This window comes from Oncorhynchus masou, chromosome 12 (assembly GCF_036934945.1).
Source record: "Oncorhynchus masou masou isolate Uvic2021 chromosome 12, UVic_Omas_1.1, whole genome shotgun sequence".
Taxonomy (NCBI): domain Eukaryota; kingdom Metazoa; phylum Chordata; class Actinopteri; order Salmoniformes; family Salmonidae; genus Oncorhynchus; species Oncorhynchus masou.
In genome coordinates, this window is record NC_088223.1 from 33,071,321 (window position 1) to 33,097,654 (window position 26,334).

The 26,334-nt window shown below is 43.7% G+C and overlaps 1 protein-coding gene across 4 annotated transcripts; it reads left to right on the forward strand.

The window, feature by feature from the left end:
- Positions 1-356: 356 nt before the first annotated feature.
- Positions 357-26,334, forward strand: LOC135549876 (cytosolic non-specific dipeptidase-like). Of its 4 annotated transcripts, none has more exons than XM_064980248.1 (12): positions 357-429; positions 1,194-1,285; positions 3,074-3,217; positions 6,671-6,833; positions 8,024-8,112; positions 8,873-9,073; positions 14,521-14,605; positions 14,918-15,078; positions 15,393-15,557; positions 18,638-18,779; positions 18,893-19,040; positions 25,087-26,050. In XM_064980248.1, exons 2-12 carry the CDS (start codon positions 1,226-1,228, stop codon positions 25,151-25,153), a joined length of 1,425 nt encoding a protein of 474 aa, XP_064836320.1. In that variant the 5' UTR covers positions 357-429; positions 1,194-1,225; the 3' UTR covers positions 25,154-26,050. The 4 variants fall into 4 exon arrangements, with proteins under 4 accessions (XP_064836320.1, XP_064836319.1, XP_064836321.1 ...); XM_064980247.1 differs by lacking the exon at positions 357-429 and adding an exon at positions 895-961; XM_064980249.1 differs by lacking the exons at positions 357-429; positions 25,087-26,050 and adding an exon at positions 26,096-26,334 and having other exon boundaries at positions 1,084-1,285.

The following is a 26,334-nucleotide window of genomic DNA, read 5'->3' on the forward strand; positions in this document are numbered from 1 at the left end:
GTCCAATGGCTGATGGGCACATATGTTTTATCTATAATATCTCTTCATTATTTCTCTTCATATGACAAGGATTAAAAAGGATTTGCCAGGATTTGATTCATGATAGACTGCAAGCTAAAATATTGACATGATCAGTCCAATCAAAGCTACTGTACATATAACGTGACTTGACGCCATTTTTTTCTGTGACCAATGTCCTTGAGCCTTCTTGGATCGTCACATCTCATGTAACTCTATGGCAGCACCCAAGGGGCGAGAATTATTTTGCTCTCTCCTTAGACTTGGCGGTGACTGAGTGACAGAACACTGAGCCAATCACAGCGCAACGCTCCGTAATTCCTGCTGGCTGCCCACCACAGAAAGCACTGAGCTAAACTGAAACACCTGCATTTTGGAGCTGCCTTACTCAAGAAAACAGAGACCATGTTGGTATGCGGCTTTATTAACTCAATGATAAACATATTTTACATTGTTTGCAAACTGATGTGACACGTTAACGCCAAAATAACAGGCAAACAAAATATGTGGGGCTCAAAACAGGTGTGTCTCTGCCCCACCTGCCCTGAATGACAGGTCGCCACTGCACCTGAGCCGTCCATAGTGTAGAATTTTTTTATGTATTTTTTATTTAACTAGGCAAGTCAGTTAAGAATAAATTATTATATACAATGACGGTCTACCAAAAGGCCTCCTGTAGGGGATATATAGGTCAAAACACACATCACGACGAGATACAACACTAAATCGAGAACTAAAATGGCAACATAACATGGTATCATTCAGCCTCACGAAGCCCTGACCTGCCTTCCCTCTGGACAAGGAAGGCAGGTCTCGCACATCTCGCTGTTCTAGAAATGACTCGGACATGAAAATAAGACCAGATTCCCTCGGGCGGAACATTTTAATTACGTCCAGTTTGTTTTGAGCCGTGGGTTTGAACGGGGAAGCTAACTCAAAAAAGGTTTCAGAAACAGATTCTTGCCAACAATAAACTCACTTGGCTATGAGTATGAAGATTCCACATTGTTATTTGCAACGTTGGGGGTTTCTGAGATACTACCATGTCATCACAACTACTTTTAGTTTCAGTCAGCAGTTTTGGAGGAGCTAATGGTCGATTAAAACATTAGAAGAGATTGAGGCATGTGCATTGCTCTGTTAATTCGTAGTTCAAATAATCTCTGTCCCAACAGCTCTTAGATTCCAGTAAACCCTACCAGCAAAGATGGCTCATCTTCAAGCACTTTTTAAACATGTGGACGAACACCAGGAGCTATACATTGAGGTAGGGTTTACTCACTACTTGAATTCTAATGCATTTAGTCATGTACCGTTATTACTGTAGCGACCCGCACAGACAGCTGTGTGTTATGTGTTAGGCTAGGAGGTGGTTGTGTTGTACTGACCAGTACCCGGTGTTCGCGGGGTCCGACATGTCAATCAACCTGCTATCTGCCAATCACGGGAATGCCTGGAATGTTCTGATGCCGGGCATCCTGGTGGTTGGCGGAGTGGCGTGGAGGGGGGGGTGGAGCATTGTTAGTTAAGACCAGGTTCAGCTTTTTGTTCTCTCTCTCTTACGTCTGGGCTTCCCAAGAGAAGGTCACGATTGGCTTGTGGGTTATCTGTTATCTTTTTGGCGTGTGCTACGGCCCAAACAGTAGCCTGTGTAAAGTTGGTTTAATAAACCGTCAATTCGCAAACTCAAGCCTCTGTCTGGACAATTGTTCATTTATGATCTAGTCAGGTCATTACATTACTATCTCCGATTTGACTGAGTTTAGTAATGCATTTGCTAGCCATAGTACTAGTTTAGCCAAAACATTACTTTCCAGGTGAATCTCATTATATTAACATTCTTTAACAACTAAATTCTTAAACTACAGATTCCGAAGGACTTGGTAAAATCCTAGCCTGATATGCCTAGGCTATTGCTTTCACTTCTCCAACCCCTTTAGGTCACGAGTAGCAAGAACTGACATGGGAACACAACCTAGTCTCAGAGCATTTCATATTATTCTGTGCATAAATCCGAGACTTCATATAGTATGATATGTTACGTTTTGAGTGGTATGTATTAATTTGTGAATGCCCATCACCCATTTCGTATATGTTACAAATTCAAATTCATATATGTTACAAATTTGCAAAATGTATATTTTCCGAGTTTGCTAAACGTTTGATATTTTACGAATTCTAGGCAGCTGGCTAACTAGGCTATGGGTTAGGGTTAAGTTTTGGAGTTAGGTTTAAGGGTTGAGGTAAGGGGAAGGGTTAGCTAACAGGCCAAGTAGTTGCAAAGTAGCTAAAAAGTAGTAAGTAGTTGCAAAGTTTCTAATTAGATAAAATGCTAAAGTTGTCTGTGATGAGATTTGAACTTGCAACCTTTGGGTTAATAGACGTTTGCGTTATACATCCTCCCCGACCAACCACCCTACTTTTGTTTTTGCCTTAACCATACCAAACGTAACATATATTAATTTGGGTGTCCCGGATTTACGTTTTCTATGCTTCATCTGGTCTATAGTCATGGCAGGTTCCACCCCGCCCATGCAGATTGGGGCATCATAAACCCTCTGCACGGGGGTTGTTGTCTTAGTTTCCCAGATGCCAGGATGATTTAGAGACAATGAAGGATTGTTCTAAACTCTTCCAGGCTATCTATCTCGGTTACACCCACCACATCTTGTCTATGGAATGCAGTCTTTAACTCATTTGTCAGCTCAAGCCATCTCTAGAGAATCATACACCCAGATTAGCTGCAGGGAGTGGAAACCATCCCTTCACAGCATTAATAGAACAGAAATGTCTTACTATTTGCAAAGTATTAATTGGTAACTATTAATATCAAACACATCAGGTAAATATGTAATTTTTCTCTCACAAAATGTTCCTTGATTACTGCCACTAACATGAACTGAGTGCGTATGAAATTGGCTTCAAAGTCTCTGTCAATTGAAAAATGTGTGTTGCGTAAGCAACAATGTTGAACAATTCATCATAGACCCAATTCTGGTTATTGTTTTTTAATTGTAGGCTAATGTTCATCTCTCTCTATCCTCTCTGCTTTCAGCGTCTTGCCCAATGGGTGGCTGTGCAGAGTGTGTCCGCCTGGCCGGAGAAGCGAGGGGAGATCAAGAAGATGATGGAGATGGCAGCCAAGGACATTGAGAAGCTGGGGGGCACTGTGGAAATGGTAGACATTGGCAAACAAAAGGTAGGCCTTTGCACTATGTGCCTTGATACAGTGCCTTCAGAAAGCATTCATACCCCTTGACTTATTCCACATGTTGTTACAGGCTGAATTCAATACCCCATAATGACAAAGTGAAAACATGTTTTTAGAAATGTTTGCAAATGTATTGAAAATAAAATACAGAACTTTCTAATTTACATAGTATTCACACCCCAGAGTCCATACATGTTATAATCACATTTGGCAGCAATTACATCTCTAAGGGCTTTGCACACCTGGATTTGACCATTTTTGCATGATTATTTTTAAACATCTTCAAGCTTTGTCATGTTGTTCATCATCGCTAGACCACCATTTTCAAGTCTTGCCAGAGATTTTCAAGCGGATTTAAGTCAACTGTAACTAGGCCACTCAGGAACATTCAATGTCGTCTTGCTAAGCAACTCCAGTGTATATTTGGCCTTGTGTTTTAGGTAATTGTCCTGCTGAAAGGTGAATTTGTCTCCCAGTGTCTGTTTTTTAAAGCACACTGAACCAGGTTTTCCTATGGGATTTGACCTGTGCTTCACTGCAGTTCTCCATAGTCCTTACTGTTGACAAGCATACCCATGATAATGCCACCACCATGCTTGAAAATATGAAGAGTGGTACTCGGTGGTGTGTTGCCCCAAACAAAACGCTTTGAATTCAAGACAATGTTAATTTCTTTGCTAACTTTGTTTTACTTTAGTGCCTTATCGCAAACAGGATGCATGTTTAGATTTTTTATTTTATTCTGTACATGCTTCCTTTTCACCCTGTCATTTAGGTTAGTATTGTGGAGTAACTACAATGTTATTGATCTATCCTCAGTTAAGGAAAGTAGGATAGGGAAAGAGGGATACCTAGTCAGTTGTACAACTGAAATGTGTCTTCCGCATTTAACCCCCTCTGAATCAGAGGGGTGCAGAGGGCTGCCTTCATCAACATCCATGGCGCCTGGGCTGTTCTGTGACTGTTCTGCCTGCGGCTATGGAATCCTGACCTGTTCACCGGACATGCTACCTGTCCCAGACCTGCTGTTTTCAACTCTCTAGAGACAGCAGGAGGGGTAGAGATACTCTTAATGATCGGCTATGAAAAGCCAACTCACATTTACTCCTGAGGTGCTGACTTGCTGCACCCTCGACAACTACTGTGATTATTATTATTATTTGACCATGCTGGTTATTTATGAACATTTTGGCCATCTTGGCCATGTTCTGTTATAATCTCCACCCGGCACAGCCAGAAGAGGACTGGCCACCCCTCATAGCCTGGTTCCTCTCTAGGTTTCTTCCTTTCTAGGGAGTTTTTCCCAGCCACTGTGCTTCTACACCTGCATTGCTTGCTGTTTGGGGTTTTAGGCTGGGTTTCTGTACAGCACCTTGAGATATCAGCTGATGTACAAAGGGATATATGAACTGATTTGATTTTGGGGAACAGTGGGTTAACTGCCTTGCTCAGGGGCAGAATGACAGATTTTTACCTTGTCAGCTCAGGACTTCGATCCAGCAACCTTTCGGTTACTTGTCCAATGCTGAAACCACTAGGCAGCGAGAAGCCTGGAAATAAGAGGCACGGGCTTGCTACCGATAGCTGTAGCCTTATCTCCTGACCTTGAGCAAAGCACTTAGCCAACCCAAGGTCCAATGCATCTGTTTTTATCTCCATATTAAATCATTTCTGGGTAACAATTAAGTACCTTTCTGTAATGGTTTTAAATTAAAATAGTCAAAAATAAACAAAAATGGAATATTTAATAAAGAGCAATTTCTCAAGTAAGAATTTTGCTAAAACTGTCGAAGTGGTCTGATTGGGGAGGAGAAACCTGGAAACAAGTTATTGGCAGAGCGGTTTGGAACCCTCTCATTCTTATTGGTCTATTAAGTAGTGGTGATGTCACTTGGCAGGTCAAATCTCCATCCCCTCAGAATGGGGTGAAATTTTGGGCGGTCCTTTCAAACCGCTCTTACACGAAAAGGGCATTATCATAATTTTCACAGTATTATTCCAACCTCCATAGTGTGTAAACACATAAAAATCACAGGGAATTAAAGTTGTTGACTGCAGTGGGCCTTTTAAGAATTCTTCTTGGTTCTTAAATCAGGAAGGGGTATGAATTGTGTGCCACAGTCAACATTCTGTGTGGAAAACAGCCACTACCACTGACTGCATCTTGACACATGACAACAAGCACAGCTTTGAATAGATATGCTTTATGCAACATTAAACATGAGCAGAAAGCATGAAGAGATTTGTTTTTGTATAGATATTTGTTATGGATTAGTGTTGCACTTTAGGGCTACTTGGTCTTTCTTGTATTTTAAATATGTGGCGTTAACATTTTTATCAATCAGTACTTGTTTCCCAGCTACATTGTCTGCATAGATTGTTTCAACCACCAACATGGGTCCCATTATGCCTGGCGATAACCAAACACTGCATTCCAAAATAAGAACCTTATACCAACGGTCAAGCATGCTGGTGGTAGTGTGATGGTTTGGGGATGCTGTGCTGCCTCAGGACCTGAACAACTTGCCTTAATAGAAGGAACCATGAATTCTTCTCTGTATCAGATAATTCTACAGGAGAATATCAGGCCATCTGTCTGAGCGGAAGTGCAGCTGTGTCATGCAGCAAGACAATCATCTGAAACAAACAATCAAGTCTACTTGAAAATGACTAAAAAGCAACATGTAAGGTTTTGGAATGGCCTAGTCAATGTCCAGACCTAATCTCAATTGAGATGTGGCAGGACTAGAAACTAGCAGTTCATGCTTGGAAGAGTGGGACAAAATTCCTCTACAACGACGAGAGATTGATCAACAACTACAGGAAGCGTTTTGTTGGAGTCATTCCAGCTGAAGGTGGGGCACAACCAGTTATTAAGTGTAATGGGCCAATTTACTTTTTCACACAGGGGCGTTGGGTGTTGCATAACTTTGTTTATGAAATAAATGAAATAAGTATGTAATTGTTGGTATTTTTTTCCATCGGGTTCCCTTTATCCAATGTTAGGTTTTGGTTGAAGATCTAACATTCATTATCAAAAATATTCAAAAGTGGAGCATGAAAAAAGGGGCAAATACTTTATCACAGCACTAACATTTTGAATTAAACTGCAGCCCATCAAATTAAATCCAACTCCTCCCTTGACTTTCATTGATGTAAATCATTTACCCTAGGGTCTTTACCCACTTAGTCCTCTTCACCCCTGTGGAGCATGAGAGGCTTCCAGGAAAGAACACTGCTGCCGATCCTCTGACTGGACACAGACCCCCTTCATCTCCTTCAACCCTGACTGCGTTGCTGTATCACTGGTTCTTGATAATCTGTCTCCTTCCCTTCTTTTACCTGGTCATTTCTTTCATGTCGGTGCAATGAAGGAGAAGATGACAATATGGATTTTTACACCTTTGAGAATGAAACCCTTTTTATATTTGGCCCCTTCAGCTTCCCTCTGGAGAGGAGATCCCCTTGCCCCCCATCGTCCTTGGCTGTTTGGGCTCTGACCCGGGCAAGAAGACTGTGTGCATCTACGGCCACCTGGACGTCCAGCCAGCCGCAATCGGCGACGGTTGGGACACAGAGCCCTTCACGCTGGTGGAGAAAAATGGTGAGCGCAGCTATTTCAAAGCACCTAAAAGAGAACCGTGCTGAAACATCAAAATCCATGCTAACTTTGAGATTTGGACTTTGATGTTTCAGTTTTCTTTTTCTTTTTTTTGGGGGGGGAGAGTGTTTCTGATTTGCATTTGTCCTTGCATCAGCTTATAGGTTTCATGATTTCTGTTGGTTCTTGACTTGTGAAATATAGGCTTATCGCATTGTTTTAGTTTTATAATAATTTTTTAATCAAAAAACATTCCGACATGACATCATACTGCAGTTGTGTGTGGCACACCTTTTAATAATTTTGCTTGTCTTTGTAAGCTACAGGACACACTGTATGCAAGGTGTAAAAGAGCTATGAAGGCATGGCTTGCCCATAATTGACTATGTGGTATGTTGTTCTTAAGCTCTTTAGAAATGCCTTGGACTATTGGCTATTATCTGCATGTTTTCCAAAAGTCTGCACCAATTTACCTAAAACTCTAAACTACAGGTTACATGGGTGGCAGTCTAGGCTGTTATCAATGTCACTCTCGTTCAAATGGGTTTATAATATCACTGAGCTGACAAGGTACACATCTGTCAATCTGCCCCTGAACAAGGCAGTTAACCCACTGTTCCAAGGCTGTCATTGAAAATAAGGATGTGTTCTTAACTGACTTGCCTATAAAGGTAAGATTAAAAAAATATATATAAACACTGCTCAAATAAATAAAGGGAACACTAAAATAACACATGTCAATCTGCCCCTTGTTCAGGGGCAGATTGACATCTGAATGAATGAAATACACTTATTGAATACTTTTTTCATTACATAGTTGAATGTGCTGACAACAAAATCACACAAAAATTATCAATGGAAATCAAATGTGAATTTTCTTTTTTATCATTGGAAGGACAGTCAGAGCTATGTTGCTGTATACATGTCAGTATGTCAAATGCAGAGATGTGTAGTAAGCAGCACTTTCCTTCACTATTATAAATTGCATGAGTTATGTTACGGGTCTCGTCACCATCTCCCCTAGACTGTTGGGCCAAAAGGGATTCGTAACAAGATCATCATTGCTATAGATTTAATGGTTTTAGTCATTAACATTTAGATTTAAGTAATTTTTTCAGTAAGCCACCTACGGCTTCCAGATTGCGTAAATTCTCATCATAAAAAAACATAATCAGCATCTTAATCCGCTGCAGGGAAGCTCTACGGCCGAGGCTCGACTGACGACAAGGGCCCAGTGTTGGCCTGGTTCAACTGCATTGAGGGCTGCCAAAAGATCCATCAGGTAAGACGCAGCACCACGACTTGATAAGTACCACTCACTCAAGCTAACCCAGGACAAAGAAAATCCCGTTGTATTGTGTTTTCAAAACAGTTTTAGTACATGTGCACTTTTCTTGGTTAGGTCCCTAATAACAAGCCTTTAACTGACAAGCGAAGTTAAAAGGACTTGTTTTTGAGATGTCAGCTCCATAGTAAAAAGCCTCTTGGCTTGAATCAAGACTTTTCGTCTTGATGATTACAGTTGATCACATCAGTGTTATGAGCATCATGGCCGTCATGTCCTCAAGTCATTTTTATCCCCTGTCATCGGCGTTTAATGATTGAGCTGACCTACGTTTTATACTAGCTCCCTGACATAGTAACCATTTGAGGTACAGCCAGAGGAGGATGGCCCTCCCCTCTGAGTCTTATTCCTCCTCTAGATCTTTTTTGGGGGTGTAGGCACTTTGTGACAATGATGCTTGAAAGCTAGGGCTATATACATTTTAATTGAATGATTTGATGATCTCTATTTGTCATCAAATTTAAGCACCTGACTGAAGAAGTTTGCAGTAGTCTTTTGTCAGCCCCAACAGTGACATTCATTTCGAGGCATAATAGTTTGGTTAATAGAAAACAAATGAAAAAGACATCTCTACCTGGTTGTAACAGAGACCAGTTGGTTGTAATATTTTCTCAACAACAACAAAGCATTTTACAACCAGAAAATAGTGCCATATTTTGCCCGCTGAGATACTCATCCATGCCTCTCATGAAAACAGGAACTTCCGATAAACATCAAGTTCTGCTTCGAGGGCATGGAGGAGTCGGAATCGGAGGGCCTGGACGAGCTGGTGTTCGCCCGCAAAGACACCTTCCTGAAGGACGTGGATTACGTATGCATCTCAGACAACTACTGGCTGGGCAAGACCAAACCCTGCATTACCTATGGACTGAGGGGGATCTGCTACTTCTTCATTGAGGTGAGGCCATAGCGTTAGAAAAATCTAGAGGGTGTAATTATCAAAATAAACAGTGATTGCATGGGTCATAAAATCTAATTTTATTGGTCACATACATGTGTTTAGCAGATGTTATTGCAGGTGTAGCGAAATGCTTATGTTTCTAGCTCAACCGTGCAGTAGTATCTAACAATTTCACAACATATACCTAATACACACATCTAAGTAAAGGAATGGAATTAAGAATATATAAATATATGGACTAGCAACGTCAGAGCGGCATAGACTAAGATACAGTAGGATTAGTGTAGAATATAGTATATACAGTGGGGAGAACAAGTGTTTGATACACTTCCAATTTTGCAGGTTTTCCTGCTTACAAAGCATGTAGAGGTCTGTAATTTTTATCATAGGTACACTTCAACTGTGAGAAATCTAAAACAAAAATTAATTAATTTGCATTTTATTGCATGACATAAGTATTTTGATCACCTAACAAAAAGTAAGAATTCTGGCTCTCACAGAGCTGTCAGTTTTTTTCTTTAAGAAGCCCTCCTGTTCTCCCCTCATTACCTGTATTAACTGCACCTGTTTGAACTCGTTACCTGTATAAAAGACACCTGTCCACACACTCAATCAAACAGACTCCAACCTCTCCACAATGTCCAAGACCAGAGAGCTGTGTAAGGACGTCAGGGATAAAATTGTAGACCTGCACAAGGCTGGGATGGGCTACAGGACAATAGGCAAGCAGCTTGGTGAGAAGGCAACAACTGTTGGTGCAATTATTAGAAAATGGAAGAAGTTCAAGATGACGGTCAATCACCCTCGGTCTGGGGCTCCATGCAAGATCTCACCTCGTGGGGCATCAATGATCATGAGGAAGGTTCTGGGCTGATCCCTCACTACACGGCAGGACCTGGTCAATGACCTGAAGAGAGCTGGGACCACAGTCTCAAAGAAAACCATTAGTAACACACTACGCCGTCATGGATTGAAATCCTGCAGCGCACGCAAGGTCCCCCTGCTCAAGCCAGCGCATGTCCAGGCCCGTCTGAAGTTTGCCAATGAGCATCTGGATTATCCAGAGGAGGAATGGGAGAAGGTCATGTGGTCTGATGAGACAAAAATAGATATTTTTGGTCTGAACTCCACTCGCTGTGTTTGGAGGAAGAAGGATGAGTACAACCCCAAGAACACCATCCCAACCGTGATGCACGGAGTTACAATATGATGTTCCTAGAACACATGAGTTACAATATGATGTTCCTAGAACACATGAGTTACAATATGATGTTCCTAGAACACATGAGTTACAATATGATGTTTCTAGAACACGTGAGTTACAATATGATGTTCCTAGAACACGTGAGTTACAATATGATGTTTCTAGAACACGTGAGTTACAATATGATGTTCCTAGAACACGTGAGTTACAATATGATGTTCCTAGAACACATGAGTTACAATATGATGTTCCTAGAACACATGAGTTACATTATGATGTTCCTAGAACACATGAGTTACAATATGATGTTCCTAGAACACATGAGTTACAATATGATGTTCCTAGAACACATGAGTTACAATATGATGTTCCTAGAACACATGAGTTACAATATGATGTTCCTAGAACACATGAGTTACAATATGATGTTCCTAGAACACATGAGTTACAATATGTTCCTAGAACACATGAGTTACAATATGATGTTCCTAGAACACATGAGTTACAATATGATGTTCCTAGAACACATGAGTTACAATATGATGTTCCTAGAACACATGAGTTACAATATGATGTTCCTAGAACACATGAGTTACAATATGATGTTCCTAGAACACATGAGTTACAATATGATGTTCCTAGAACACACGAGTTACAATATGATGTTCCTAGAACACACGAGTTACAATATGATGTTCCTAGAACACACGAGTCACAATATGATGTTCCTAGAACACACGAGTCACAATATGATGTTCCTAGAACACACGAGTCACAATATGATGTTCCTAGAACACACGAGTCACAATATGATGTTCCTAGAACACACGAGTCACAATATGATGTTCCTAGAACACACGAGTCACAATATGATGTTCCTAGAACACACGAGTCACAATATGATGTTCCTAGAACACACGAGTCACAATATGATGTTCCTAGAACACACGAGTCACAATATGATGTTCCTAGAACACACGAGTCACAATATGATGTTCCTAGAACACACGAGTCACAATTTGATGTTCCTAGAACACACGAGTCACAATTTGATGTTCCTAGAACACACGAGTCACAATATGATGTTCCTAGAAGACATGAGTCACAATATGATGTTCCTAGAAGACATGAGTCACAATATGATGTTCCTAGAACACATGCGTCACAATATGATGTTTCTAGAACACATGAGTCACAATATGATGTTCCTAGAACACATGAGTCACGAGTTACAATATGATGTCAAGAACACCATCCCAGCCGTGAAGCATGGAGGTGGAAACTTTGAAGGATCTTTGGAGGGAGCTGAATGTCCGTATTGCCCAGCGACAGCCCCGAAACCTGAAGGATCTGCAGAAGGTCTGCATGGAGGAGTGGGCCAAAATCCCTGCTGCAGTGTGTGCAAACCTGGTCAAGAACTACAGGAATCGTATAATCTCTGTAATTGCAAACACAGGTTTCTGTACCAAATATTAAGTTCTGCTTTTCTGATGTATCAAATACTTATGTCATGCAATAAAATTTAAATTAATTACTTAAAAATCATAATGTGATTTTTCAGGATTTTTGTTTTAGATTCCGTCTCACAGTTGAAGTGTACCTATGATAAACATTACAGACCTCTACATGCTTTGTAAGTAGGAAACACTGCCGATTTTGCAGGTTATCAAATACTTGTTCTCCCCACTGTACATATGAGATGAGTAATGCAAGATATGTGATCATTATTAAAGTGACTAGTGTTCCATTTATTAAAGTGGCCAGTGATTTCAAGTCTATGTATATAGGCAGCAGCTTCAAATGTGCTAGTGATGGCTATTTACGATTCTGATGACCTTGAGATAGAAGTTGTTTTCCAGTCTCTTGGTTCCAGCTTTAATGCACCTGTACTGACTGCGCCTTCTAGATTATCGTGGGGTGAACAGGCAGTGGCTCGGGTGGTTGTTGTCCTTAATGATCTTTTTAGCCTTCCTGTGACATCTGCTGCTGTAAGTGTCCTGGAGGGCAGGTATTTTGCCCCCGGTGATGCGTTGGGCAGACTGCACCACCCTCTGGAGAGCCCTGCGGTTGTGGGAGGTGCAGTTGCCGTACCAGGCGGCGATACAGCCTGACAGGATGCTCTCAATTATGTATCTGCAAAAGTGTGTGAGGGTTTTAAGTGCCAAGCCAAATTTATTCAGCCTCCTGAGGTTGAAAAGGCGTTGTTTTGGCTTTTTCACTACTCTGTGTGGGTGGACCATTTCCATTTGTCAGTGATGTGTACACCGAGGAACTTGAAGCTTTCCACCTTCTCCACTGCGGTCTCGTTGATGTGGATAGGGGAGTGCTCCCTCTGCTCTTTACTGAAGTCCACGATCATCTCCTTTGTTTTGTTGACATTGAGTGAGAGGTTATTTTCCTGGTACCACACTCCCAGAGACCTTACCTCCTCCTTATAGGCTGTCTCGTTAATGTTTGTAATCAAGCCTACTACTCTTGTGTCATCTGCAAACTTTATGATTGAGTTGGAGGCGTGCTTGGTCATGCAGTCATGGGTGAACAGGGAGTACAGGAGGGGGCTGAGCATGCACCCTTGTGGGGCCCCAGTTTGGAGGAGGTGTTTTCTACCTTCACCACCTGAGGGCGGCCCGTCAGGAAGTCCAGGACCCAGTTGCACAGGATGGGGTTCAGACCAAGGTCCTTGAGCTTAATGATGAGCTTGGAGGGTACTATGGCGTTGAATGCTGAGCTTTAGTCAATGAACAGCATTCTTACATAGGTATTCCTCTTGTCTAGATGGGATAGGGTATTGTGCATTGTGATGGCGATTGCATCGTCTGTGGATCTATTGGGGCGGTAAGCAAGTTGAAGTGGGTCTAGGGTGACATGACCCTTTTGACTAGTCTCTCAAAGCACTTCATGATGACAGAAGCGAGTACTACGGGCGATAGTCATTTAGTTCAGTTTTTATTTATTTATCCGTTATTATACCAGGTAACTTGACTGAGAAAACATTCTCATTTGCAGCAACGACCTGGGGAATAGTTACAGGGGAGAGGAGGGGGACGAATGAGCCAATTGTAAACTGGGGATTATTAGGTGACCGTGATGGTTTGAGGGCCAGATTGGGAATTTAGCCAGGACACCGGTGTCAACACCCCTACTCTTACAATAAGTGCCATGGGATCTTTAATGACCTCAGAGTCAGGACACCCGTTTAACGTCCCATCCGGAAGATGGCACCCTACACAGGCACTGTCCCCAATCACTGCCCTGGGGCATTGGGATATTTTTTTAGACCAGAGGAAAGAGTGCCTTCTACTGGCCCTCCAACACCACTTCCAGCAGCATCTGGTCTCCCATCCAGGAACTGACCAGGACCAAACCTGCTTAGCTTCAGGAGCAAGCCAGCAGTGGTATGTACATGCTTATGCTGCTGGCATACCTTTGCTTTCTTGGGTACAGGAGCAATGGTGGCCATCTTGAAGCATGTGGGGACAGCAGACTGGGATAGGGAGAGATTGAATATGTCCGTAAACACTCCAGCCAGCTGGCCTGCGCTCTGAGGACGCCTTGCAAGGGTTAACACTCTTAAACGTCTTATTCACGGAGATGGAGAACCCACAGTCCTTGGTAGCGGGCTGCGTCGGTGGCACTGTGCTATCCTCAAAGCAGGCGAAGACGGAATTTAGCTTGTCTGGAAGCAAGACGTTGGTGTCCTGGACATGTCTGGTTTTCCCTTTGTATTCTGTGGTTGTCTGTAGACCCTGCCACATACGTCTCATGTCTAAGCCGTTGAATTGCGACTCAACTTTGTTTCTATAATGACGTTTTGCCTGTTTGATTGCCTTGCGGAGGGAATAACTACACTGTGTGTATTCTTCCATATTCCCAGTCACCTTGCCATGGTTAAATGCGGTGGTTCGCGCTTTACGTTTTCCGGGAATGCTGCCATCTATCCACGGTTACTGGTTAGTGTAGGTTTTAATAGTCACAGAGGGTACAACATTTCCTGAAACTCAGTCACTGTATCAGTATATTCATCAATATTATTCTCGGAGGCTACCCAGAACATATCCCAGTCCATGTGATCCGATTTTGTCAGACCAGCGTTGAATAGTCCTTAGCATGGGTACTTCATGTTTGAGTTTCTGCAGAAGGGAGGAGCAAAATGGAGTCGTGGTCAGATTTGCCAAATGGAGGGCGGGGGAGGGCCTAGTCCTGCTTTAAATGTAAATACGAAATAACCTTGTTTTGTCAGATGGAGTGCTGTGACAAGGACCTTCATTCTTGGGTGTTTGGAGGCTCGGTCCATGAAGCCATGACCGACCTCATTGCACTGTTGGGTGAGTTGAATCGGGTGTGCTAAATAGAATTATCAGAGATATGTAGGTATGAAGTGATTTGCTAGAAATAACAATAACAAGGTTTGAAGCCCTCTGATAGAATCAAATAAAATGCTTGAATGAAATCTACGAAGTGCCTAGGAGGTTCTATAGGGACTGGGGGTTGAAGGACTGGGGTTTGTTTCCAGACAGGGCATAAGATATCTTTCCGGGGTTCATAATGCACCAAACAAAAGAAAACAGACAAACTGGGTGGGATTAGTTTTCTCGCTGCAAAATGAAATCCGAACACTGTGGTGTGTCCCCCTTCAGGCTCCCTCGTGGACACGAAGGGGAAGATCCTGGTCCCAGGGGTGTACGAGGAAGTGGCCAATGTCACTGACGAGGAGAAGAAACTGTATGAGAAGATCGACTTTGACGTGGTGGAGTATGCCAAGGACATCGGTGCTGGGAAGCTCCTACATGACACCAAGGTATGGAGAGAATGTCCCTCTTCAAATTCTTCAGAAATGAAAAATTCCTCTTTTATTTTCTACCTCCCTTGAATCAATCACTGACCTTAATTGGTTGGTTTGGGGGAAGTAATAAGGTGCTAACCATGCTCTGACTTATCCAATGTGCTTACGTATACATTTCTTAAGAATTCCAACAGGGCCAATGTCTGAAATGACAAATTACTAGATTTAAAAGCAATGCTGGTTGATTCTCAGTCATTTGTAAGTGATTCATTCCCAACATTATCTGGTTCATAATGTCCTTTGACCTTTCCTCTGACCCTTGTCTGCAGGAGGCTATCCTGATGCACCGCTGGAGGTACCCCTCCCTCTCTCTGCATGGTATCGAGGGGGCCTTCTCCGACGTGGGTGCCAAGACCGTCATTCCCCGCAAGGTCATTGGCAAGTTCTCCATCCGCCTGGTCCCTGACATGGAACCCAAAGTGGTGGAGAAACAGGTAGAAACCTCCTAGAATTTAGGTAGAACTCAACTCTATGATCAGGTTTTTAGATGCTTTACTCGTCTTTTAAGTGCAGATCTAGACCACGTGCAACAACACATGCACAAGATCGGTACATCCAAACATCACACCTGTGGGACAGGTACAGGATGGCAACAACAACTGCCTAAGTTAACCCAGGAACGCGCAATCCCTCCATCAGTGCTCAGACTGTCCGTAATAGGCTGAGGGAGGCTGGACTGAGGGCTTGTAGGCCTGTTGTAAGGCAGGTCCTCACCAGACTCCACCTTGCTTGGTGGCCTTTCAGGTTATGTCGATATAGGACTCGTTTTATAGATACTTTTGTACTTTTGTAACTGTTTCCTCCAGCATCTTCACAAGGTCCTTTGCTGTTGTTCTGGGATTGATTTGTACTTTTCGCACCAAAGTACGTTCATCTCTGGGAGACAGAACGCGTCTCCTACCTGATCTGTATGACGGCTGCATGATCCCATGGTGTTTATACTTGCATACTATTGTTTGTACAGATGAATGTGGTACCTTCAGGCGTTTGGAGATTGCTCCCAAGGATGAACCAGACTTGTGGAGGTCAACAAAAACAAAATCTTAGGTCTTGGCTAATTTCTTTTGATTTTCCCATGATGTCAAGCAAAGAGGCACTGAGTTTAAAGGTGGCCTTGAAATACATCCACAGGTACACCTCCAATTGACACAAATTATGTCAATTAGCTGATCAGAAGCTTCTAAAGTCATGACATAATTTTCTGGAATTTTCCAAGCTGTTTAAAGGTACAGTCAACTTAGTGTATGTAAAGTTCTGACCAACTAGAATGGTGATACAGTGAAATAATCTGTCTGTAAACAATTGTTGGAGAAATTACTTGTCGTGCACAAAGTAGATGTTCTAACCGACTTGCCAAACTGTTAACAAGAAATATGTGGAGTGGTTGAAAAATGAGTTAATGACTCCAACCCAAGTTTATATAAACTTCCTACTTCAACTGTAAGTCTTTGACTTAAGGCAGTAACGGGCATTCACTACCATCATGGGACTTAAAAAATAAATAAATAAATAAATAATTCTGTGTTAGCACGGTTCACGGGTGCACCTCAGCCACGCTCAAGGTACTAAACGATATCATAACCGCCATCGATAAAAGACAGTACTGTGCAGCCGTCTTCATCGACCTTGCCAAGGCTTTCGACTCTGTCAATCACCATATTCTTATCGGCAGACTCAGTAGCCTCGGTTTTTCTGATGACTGCCTTGCCTGTTTCACCAACTACTTTGCAGACAGAGTTCAGTGTGTCAAATCGGAGGGCATGCTGTCCGGTCCTCTGGAAGTCTCTATGGGGGTGCCACAGGGTTCAATTCTCGGGCCGACTCTTTTCTCTGTATACATCAATGATGTTACTCTTGCTGCGGGCGATTCCCTGATCCATCTCTACGCAGACGACACCATTCTGTATACTTCCGGCCCGTCCTTGGACACTGTGCTATCTAACCTCCAAACGAGCTTCAATGCCATACAACACTCCTTCTGTGGCCTCCAACTGCTCTTAAACGCTAGTAAAACCAAATACATGCTTTTCAACCGTTCGCTGCCTGCACCCGCACGCCCAACTAGCATCACCACCCTGGATGGTTCCAACCTAGAATATGTGGACATCTATAAGTACCTAGGTGTCTGGCTAGACTGTAAACTCTCCTTCCAGACTCATATCAAACATCTCCAATCGAAAATCAAATCTAGAGTCGGCTTTCTATTCCGCAACAAAGCCTCCTTCACTCACGCCGCCAAACTTACCCTAGTAAAACTGACTATCCTACCGATCCTCGACTTCGGCGACGTCATCTACAAAATGGCTTCCAATACTCAGCAAACTGGATGCAGTTTATCACAGTGCCATCCGTTTTGTTACTAAAGCACCTTATACCACCCACCACTGCGACCTGTATGCTCTAGTCAGCTGGTCCTCGCTACATATTCGTCACCAGACCCACTGGCTCCAGGGCATCTACAAGTCCATGCTAGTTAAAGCTCCACCTTATCTCAGTTCACTGGTCACGATGGCAACACCCACCCGTAGCACGTGCTCCAGCAGGTGTATCTCACTGATCATCCCTAAAGCCAACACCTCATTTGGTCGCCTTTCGTTCCAGTTCTCTGCTGCCTGTGACTGGAAAGAATTGCAAAAATCGCTGAAGTTGGAGACTTATCTCCCTCACCAACTTCAAACATCTGGTATCTGAGCAGCTAACCGATCGCTACAGCTGTACATAGTCTATCCGTAAATAGCCCACCCAATTTTACCTACCTCTTCCCCATACGGTTTATATTGATTTACTTTTCTGCTCTTTTGCACACCAATATCTCTACCTGTACATGACCATCTGATCATTTATCACTCCAGTGTTAATCTGCTAAATTGTAATTATTTGCCTACCTCCTCATGCCTTTTGCACACAATGTATATAGACTCTTTTTCTTTTCTTTTTCTACTGTGTTATTGACTTGTTAATTGTTTACTCCATGTGTAACTCTGTGTTGTCTGTTCACACTGCTATGCTTTATCTTGGCCAGGTCGCAGTTGCAAATGAGAACTTGTTCTCAACTAGCCTACCTGGTTAAATAAAGGTGAAATAAAAACCCAGTTCATTTAATCTTGAAAGAAATTGTAGCTTTTAAAAAAATATATATAATCGAACCATCTTCAAAAAGCACTGATCGCTCAGCACATTTGCCATACACAGAAATTCCCGATTCCAGTTTTTTACATTTTTTATTTAGTAGACAAGTCAGTAAATAACAAATTCTTATTTTCAACGATGGCCTAGGAACAGTGGGTTAACTGCCTTGTTCAGGGGCAGAATGACTGATTTTTACCTTATCAGCTCAGGTATTCGATTCAGCAAACTTTTGGTTACTGGCCCAACACTCTATCCACTAGGCTACCTGCCGCCCCAATCTGAATATGTATTTTCTTTTCATTACTGTTTATATAATATTTTATCTCAATGACACTTTAATATGAAGGTCAAAACATGTTTAAAAATATAATCCTCTCCCATCAAGGTTACTGGCCACCTGGAGAAGAAGTTTGCTGAACTAGAGAGTCCCAACAAGCTCAAGGTGTACACGGGCCACGGGGCCAAAGCCTGGGTGTCCGACTTTAACCATCCCCATTACATGGCTGGTAGAAAGGCAATGAAGACCGGTGTGTGGACACACAGGCAAACTCTCTCTCACACACACACACACACTGGTCTTACTTAAATATTTTTACTAACATGTTGAGCAATAATGTCTGTCTTTCCCTCTTTTCCACAGTGTTCGGTGTGGAGCCTGACCTGACTAGGGAAGGCTGCAGCATCCCAGCCACCCTGACCTTCCAGGAAGCCATCGGCCGCAACGTCATGCTGCTGCCCATGGGCTCGTCTGACGACGGAGCACACTCCCAGAACGAGAAATTCAACAGGTAGGCTGCCACAAATGTATTTTCTTCTATGTCTGGAATGTTTACCATGGGACAACGTGCAAGATTTGACAAGCATACACCACACGCTGAGGTCCTTAACTTGACTCTGAGCCATAACTACCACTTAACTCAGTTAAATCAGGTGTGTCACTGCTGGGCTGCAACACAAACTTGCTTACCTGGTGATTTCCCACAGGAACTGTATTTAAGAACACTGATCTATTGGCAACACATTTCTATAAACCTCGACAACGTATCAGAACTATAAGCAGTAGGTAGCCTAGCCATCCTGACCGGTTGCATCACTGCCTGGTACGGCAATTGCTCGGCCTCCGACCGCAAGGCACTTCAGAGGGTAGTGCGTACGGCCCAGTTCATCACTGGGGCAAAGCTGCCTGCCATCCAGGACCTCTACCCCAGGCGGTGTCAGAGGAAGGCCCTAAAAATTGCCAAAGACCCCAGCAACCCCAGTCATAGACTGTTTTCTCTACTACTGCATGGCAAGTGGTACCGGACTGCCAAGAATAGGACAAAAAGGCTTCTCAACAGTTTTTACCCCCAAGCCATAAGACTCCTGAACAGATAACCAAATGGTTACCCGGACTATTTGCATTGTCCCCACCACCCGCCAACCCCTCTCTTTACGCTACTGCTACTCTCTGTTCATCATATATGCATAGTCACTTTAACCATACCTACATGTACATACTACCTCAATAAGCCTGACTAACCGGTGTCTGCATATAGCCTTGCTACTGTTATTTTCAAATGTCTTTTTACTGTTTTATTTCTTTACTCACCTTCACACACACACTTTTTCCACACTATTGGTTAGAGCCTGTAAGTAAGCATTTCACTGTAAGGTGTTGTATTCGGTGCACGTGACAAATAAACTTTGATTTGATATAGAGCATTGAGCCAGTAACCGAAAGGTCGCTAGTTCAAATCCCAGAGCCAACAAGGTAAAACATCTGCCGACGTGCCCTTGAGCAAGACACTGAACCCAAATTTATCCTGGCCATGACCCTACTTTCTGAGGGTGTCTCAGGGGGAGTTGGAATATGCAAAAACACATTTCCCATTTAAAATACGCACTTGTACATGTGTGAAATATAAGCACCCACCTAAATATTATTGTTGTTATTAGCATCTCCATGTAATCTACAGTGTTTTCCACTACCGTCGGCTATTCAGATGATTTACAGACTCATTTTCAGCCAGATATATTTTCCACTTAAATTAACTAGGCTACTTTTTAATTCGCGAATCAAACGAAGTCTGCCGAGCCTTCTCCCTCTACAATGAAAGAGATCACAAGAAGATACATATATCGATCAGACCGGTGCTTGTCAAAGTGAAGAATGACAGGGCAACACTGCTGGTTTGAGTCTGCTGTCTGTCCCGCCTCTTGGTACCTGGGTGTGTATGTTGTGTACACTGTGGTTGCAGTCACATTTTTGTTTTATACGGGCATGAATTTGCAAGGCCCGTATACTGTGGTAACGATGAGTCAAAATCCACTTAGTCTATTGTTTTACATTACATTACATTTGAGTCATTTAGCAGACGCTCTTAACCAGAGCGACTTACAAATTGGTGAATTCACCTTCTGACATCCAGTGGAACAGCCACTCTACAATAGTGCATCTAAATCATTTAAGGGGGGGGGGGTGAGAAGGATTACTTTATCCTATCCTAGGTATTCCTTGAAGAGGTGGGGTTTCAGGTGTCTCCGGAAGGTGGTGATTGACTCCGCTGTCCTGGCGTCTTGAGGGAGTTTGTTCCACCATTGGGGGGCCAGAGTAGCGAACAGTTTTGACTGGGCTGAGCGGGAATAGGCGTAGCCTATGTCTTGTTGGATTAGGACCTGCGCCGCTTCCTGTGTGAGGTAGGGTCGTACTCTGCGGATGTTGTAGAGCATGAACCTACAGGAACGGGCCACCGCCATGATGTTAGTTGAGAACGACAGGGTGTTGTCCAGGATCACGCCAAGGTTCTTAGCGCTCTGGGAGGAGGACACAATGGAGTTGTCAACCGTGATGGCGAGATCATGGAACGGGCAGTCCTTCCCCGGGAGGAAGAGCAGCTCCGTCTTGCCGAGGTTCAGCTTGAGGTGGTGATCCGTCATCCACACTGATATGTCTGCCAGACATGCAGAGATGCGATTCGCCACCTGGTCATCAGAAGGGGGAAAGGAGAAGATTAATTGTGTGTCGTCTGCATAGCAATGATAGGAGAGACCATGTGAGGTTATGACAGAGCTAAGTGACTTGGTGTATAGCGAGAATAGGAGAGGGCCTAGAACAGAGCCCCGGGGGACACCAGTGGTGAGAGCGCGTGGCGAGGAGACAGATTCTCGCCACGCCACCTGGTAGGAGCGACGTGTCAGGTAGGACGCAATCCAAGCGTGGGCCGCGCCGGAGATGCCCAACTCGGAGAGGGTGGAGAGGAGGATCTGATGGTTCACAGTATCGAAGGCAGCCGATAGGTCTAGAAGGATGAGAGCAGAGGAGAGAGAGATAGCTTTAGCAGTGCGGAGCGCCTCCGTGATACAGAGAAGAGCAGTCTCAGTTGAATGACTAGTCTTGAAACCTGACTGATTTGGATCAAGAAGGTCATTCTGAGAGAGATAGCGGGAGAGCTGGCCAAGGACGGCACGTTCAAGAGTTTTGGAGAGAAAAGAAAGAAGGGATACTGGTCTGTAGTTGTTGACATCGGAGGGGTCGAGTGTAGGTTTTTTCAGAAGGGGTGCAACTCTCGCTCTCTTGAAGACGGAAGGGACGTAGCCAGCGGTCAGGGATGAGTTGATGAGCGAGGTGAGGTAAGGGAGAAGGTCTCCGGAAATGGTCTGGAGAAGAGAGGGGATAGGGTCAAGCGGGCAGGTTGTTGGGCGGCCGGCCGTCACAAGAAGCGAGATTTCATCTGGAGAGAGAGGGGAGAAAGAGGTCAGAGCACAGGGTAGGGCAGTGTGAGCAGAACCAGCGGTGTCGTTTGACTTAGCAAACGAGGATCGGATGTCGTCGACCTTCTTTTCAAAATGGTTGACGAAGTCATCTGCAGAGAGGGAGGAGGGGGGGGAGGGGAGGAGGATTCAGGAGGGAGGAGAAGGTGGCAAAGAGCTTCCTAGGGTTAGAGGCAGATGCTTGGAATTTAGAGTGGTAGAAAGTGGCTTTAGCAGCAGAGACAGAGGAGGAAAATGTAGAGAGGAGGGAGTGAAAGGATGCCAGGTCCGCAGGGAGGCGAGTTTTCCTCCATTTCCGCTCGGCTGCCCGGAGCACTGTTCTGTGAGCTCGCAATGAGTCGTCGAGCCACGGAGCGGGAGGGGAGGACCGAGGATAGGGGACATAGAGACATAGAGAGTCAAAGGATGCAGAAAGGGAAGAGAGGAGGGTTGAGGAGGCAGAATCAGGAGATAGGTTGTAGAAGGTATGAGCAGAGGGAAGAGATGATAGGATGGAAGAGGAGAGAGTAGCGGGGGAGAGAGAGCGAAGGTTGGGACGGCGCGATACCATCCGAGTAGGGGCAGTGTGGGAAGTGTTGGATGAGAGCGAGAGGGAAAAGGATACAAGGTAGTGGTCGGAGACTTGGAGGGGAGTTGCAATGAGGTTAGTGGAAGAACAGCATCTAGTAAAGATGAGGTTGAGCATATTGCCTGCCTTGTGAGTAGGGGGGGAAGGTGAGAGGGTGAGGTCAAAAGAGGAGAGGAGTGGAAAGGAGGAGGCAGAGAGGAATGAGTCAAAGGTAGACGTGGGGAGGTTAAAGTCGCCCAGGACTGTGAGAGGTGAGCCGTCCTCAGGAAAGGAGCTTATCAAGGCATCAAGCTCATTGATGAACTCTCCGAGGGAACCTGGAGGGCGATAAATGATAAGGATGTTAAGCTTGAAAGGGCTGGTAACTGTGACAGCATGGAATTCAAAGGAGGCGATAGACAGATGGGTAAGGGGAGAAAGAGAGAATGACCACTTGGGAGAGATGAGGATCCCGGTGCCACCACCCCGCTGACCAGAAGCTCTCGGGGTGTGCGAGAACACGTGGGAGGACGAAGAGAGAGCAGTGGGAGTAGCAGTGTTATCTGTGGTGATCCATGTTTCCGTCAGTGCCAAGAAGTCGAGGGACTGGAGGGAGGCATAGGCTGAGATGAACTCTGCCTTGTTGGCCGCAGATCGGCAGTTCCAGAGGCTACCGGAGACCTGGAACTCCACGTGGGTCGTGCGCGCTGGGACCACCAGATTAGGGTGGCCGCGGCCACGCGGTGTGGAGCGTTTGTATGGTCTGTGCAGAGAGGAGAGAACAGGGATAGATAGACACATAGTTGACAGGCTACAGAAGAGGCTACGCTAATGCAAAGGAGATTGGAATGACAAGTGGACTACACGTCTCGAATGTTCAGAAAGTTAAGCTTACGTAGCAAGAATCTTATTGACTAAAATGATTGAAATGATACAGTACTGCTGGAGTAGGCTAGCTGGCAGTGGCTGCGTTGTTGACACTACACTAATCAAGACGTTCCGTCGAGTGTAATAGTTTCTACAGTGCTGCTATTCGGGGGCTAGCTGGCTAGCTAGCAGTGTTGATTACGTTACGTTACGTTAAAAGAACGACAATAGCTGGCTAGCTAACCTAGAAAATCGCTCTAGACTACACAATTGTCTTAGATACAAAGACGGCTATGTAGCTAGCTAGCTACGATCAAACAAATCAAACCGTTGTACTGTAATGACGTGAAATGAAAATGTGATACTACCTGTGGAGCGAAGCGGAATGTTGACCGGGTTGTTGAAGTTAATTCGGTAGACGTTAGCTAGCTGTTGGCTAGCTAGCTAGCAGTAACTCTTACGTTAAGGACGACAAATAGCTGGCTAGCTAACCTCTGTAAATTAAGATAATCACTCTAAGTCTACACACTCTAAACTACACAATTATCTTGGATACGAAGACAGCAAAGACAACTATGTAGCTAGCTAACACTACACTAATCGAGTCGTTCAGTTGAGTGTAATAGTTTCTACAGTGCTAGTAGACGGTAGACGTTAGCTAGCTGCTGGGCAGATAGCAGTGTAGACTACGTTAGGACGACGAAATACGATAATTACGCAATTATCTTTGATACAAAGACGGCTATGTAGCTAGCTAAGAAGAAATTGCTAAGATTAGACAAATCAAACCGTTGTACTATAATGAAATGTAATGGAAATGTAATGAAAAGTTATAAAAGTTATACTACCTGCGGACCGAAGTGTAGATGCGACCGCTCGCTCCAACCCGGAACCGGAAGTTTCTGGTTTTCTGGCACATTCACTTATTTTCTATCGCGTGCAGGGCTCAACATTTTAACTCTGGCTTGCGGCCAGTCAAAACCATGTCCGGCCAATAGATCTCATCAGTAACTTTTCAGCGCATTTTTGCATTCCAGTTCAACATTTTTCCTGCTCTGTCGCAGTCTACCATTAGAAGACTACATGAGTGAATGTCATGCTATTTGTATTTGAGCAATATGATAGGCCGATCATTCAAGCACCACCACGCTGCCGCAAGTCACAACTTCTGGAGCAGTGCATGAGTTGATGCATTCACAAAGCACACACAAGCTGTCCAGAGCAAAAAGAAGCGCCTATCAACATTCTCGCTGAACTTATTTCTTTCAAGGAAAGTGATTTACAAAAGTAACATACTAGCAATATGCTGGCCACTGTTCAAAGTTTACAAAAAGAAAGCTGCCGTTCCTCTTGGCTAGCCTATTGTAGCCATTTCGATGTCTCGTTTGGAACGTTTGTTTTGAAGGGGCAGTGTCCTTTTTTCAAAGCTTCTCAATGACATACTTTAGAAACAAAAACGTATGCAATTAATACAATGCAATTCTAAGGAATAGAGGAGTAACTTGCATTGCTAAATTATATTACACAGCTTTTTAATACATTTTCAATTTGGCTGGCTAGTCCATGTGGTTGTGGAAAACACTGGATATATGGTATGTCTTGTTGTTTAATTCAGTGATGTACACATCTATGTAAATGTATACAAATATATGTCTATGGTTTACTTTCAGGACAAACTACATCCAGGGCATCAAGATGCTCGGCGCATACTTCCACGAGGTCTCCCTGTTGGAGTAAATGGACTAGCCAGACCTGAGTGAGATGTGTCCTTCTACCTCCAGAACTGTGGACCCAACTGTTTAGTTTTCTATCCAATGCAAGTTGCATAATGTTTTCCATGAACTGCTGCTGCTGCTGTACAGCAAAATGGAGCCTTGAAGATCTTCCTTAGTCATTTGTAATTTTGTCTTCCATCAAGAAGATAAGTAGAGGAAAATAATATAAGTATAGATTATTGTACTGTAGATGCGCCATCGTATAGCGTCATCTACTGAATCAGTGTGCTCTAGACAAGATCTAAACCAAACTCGAAGGAAGCGTGAACAGTATACCCCATTACACGTCCATGTTGTGGTGTATTTATGAATGTGCTAACAGACGACAGTATACCCCATTACACTTCCATGTTGTGGTGTATTTATGAATGTGCTAACAGACAACAGTATACCCCATTACACTTCCATGTTGTGGTGTATTTATGAATGTGCTAACAGACGACAGTATACCCCATTACACTTCCATGTTGTGGTGTATTTATGAATGTGCTAACAGACAACAGTATACCTACAGAATAGACACACATTTCCTCCATTTGGGGGACTTGGAGATGATTTTATACCTGACTATTTTCGATCTTAAGATGTTAGCTTGTTTGGGAAACCTCCAACTGTAATGGAAAAAAGCACAGCATCTTCAACTCCTATTTTATTCCTGTTTTAAATATTATGGGTAATCATTTATGAAGCCGAACACGGCATGTCTTAAAACATGAGTAGAACAGAGAAATGCACACATAGGACATAGCCATAGACATCTGCAGATATTGGATGCATTTGGAAGTGTTTGAAGTGATGACAATAACTCAATAGTTTTGACCCTTCCCACTTGGCACACTGGTTGAATCAACGCTGTTTTTTGAGTGTGAACCCATTACACCTTTTTGTTTGTCTGAATTTGCAGGTTTTGCACACTAGCCAAGCTTCAGGGAGAGTGATTCTTCTTTTTAAATCAACGTTTCCACGTCATATCAATGAAATGTCTGTCCAGTGGGCTGAGGCTCAATCCTAAACCGATCACTCCTCCTTTTTGGCCCTTTATTTGACAGTCATCATGACGGGGAGTCAAAAAGGGCCTAAGGACAGTGGAGGGATCGGTTAAGGATTGAACCTAGGAGTGACAATGGGGTTGATGTTCCTACC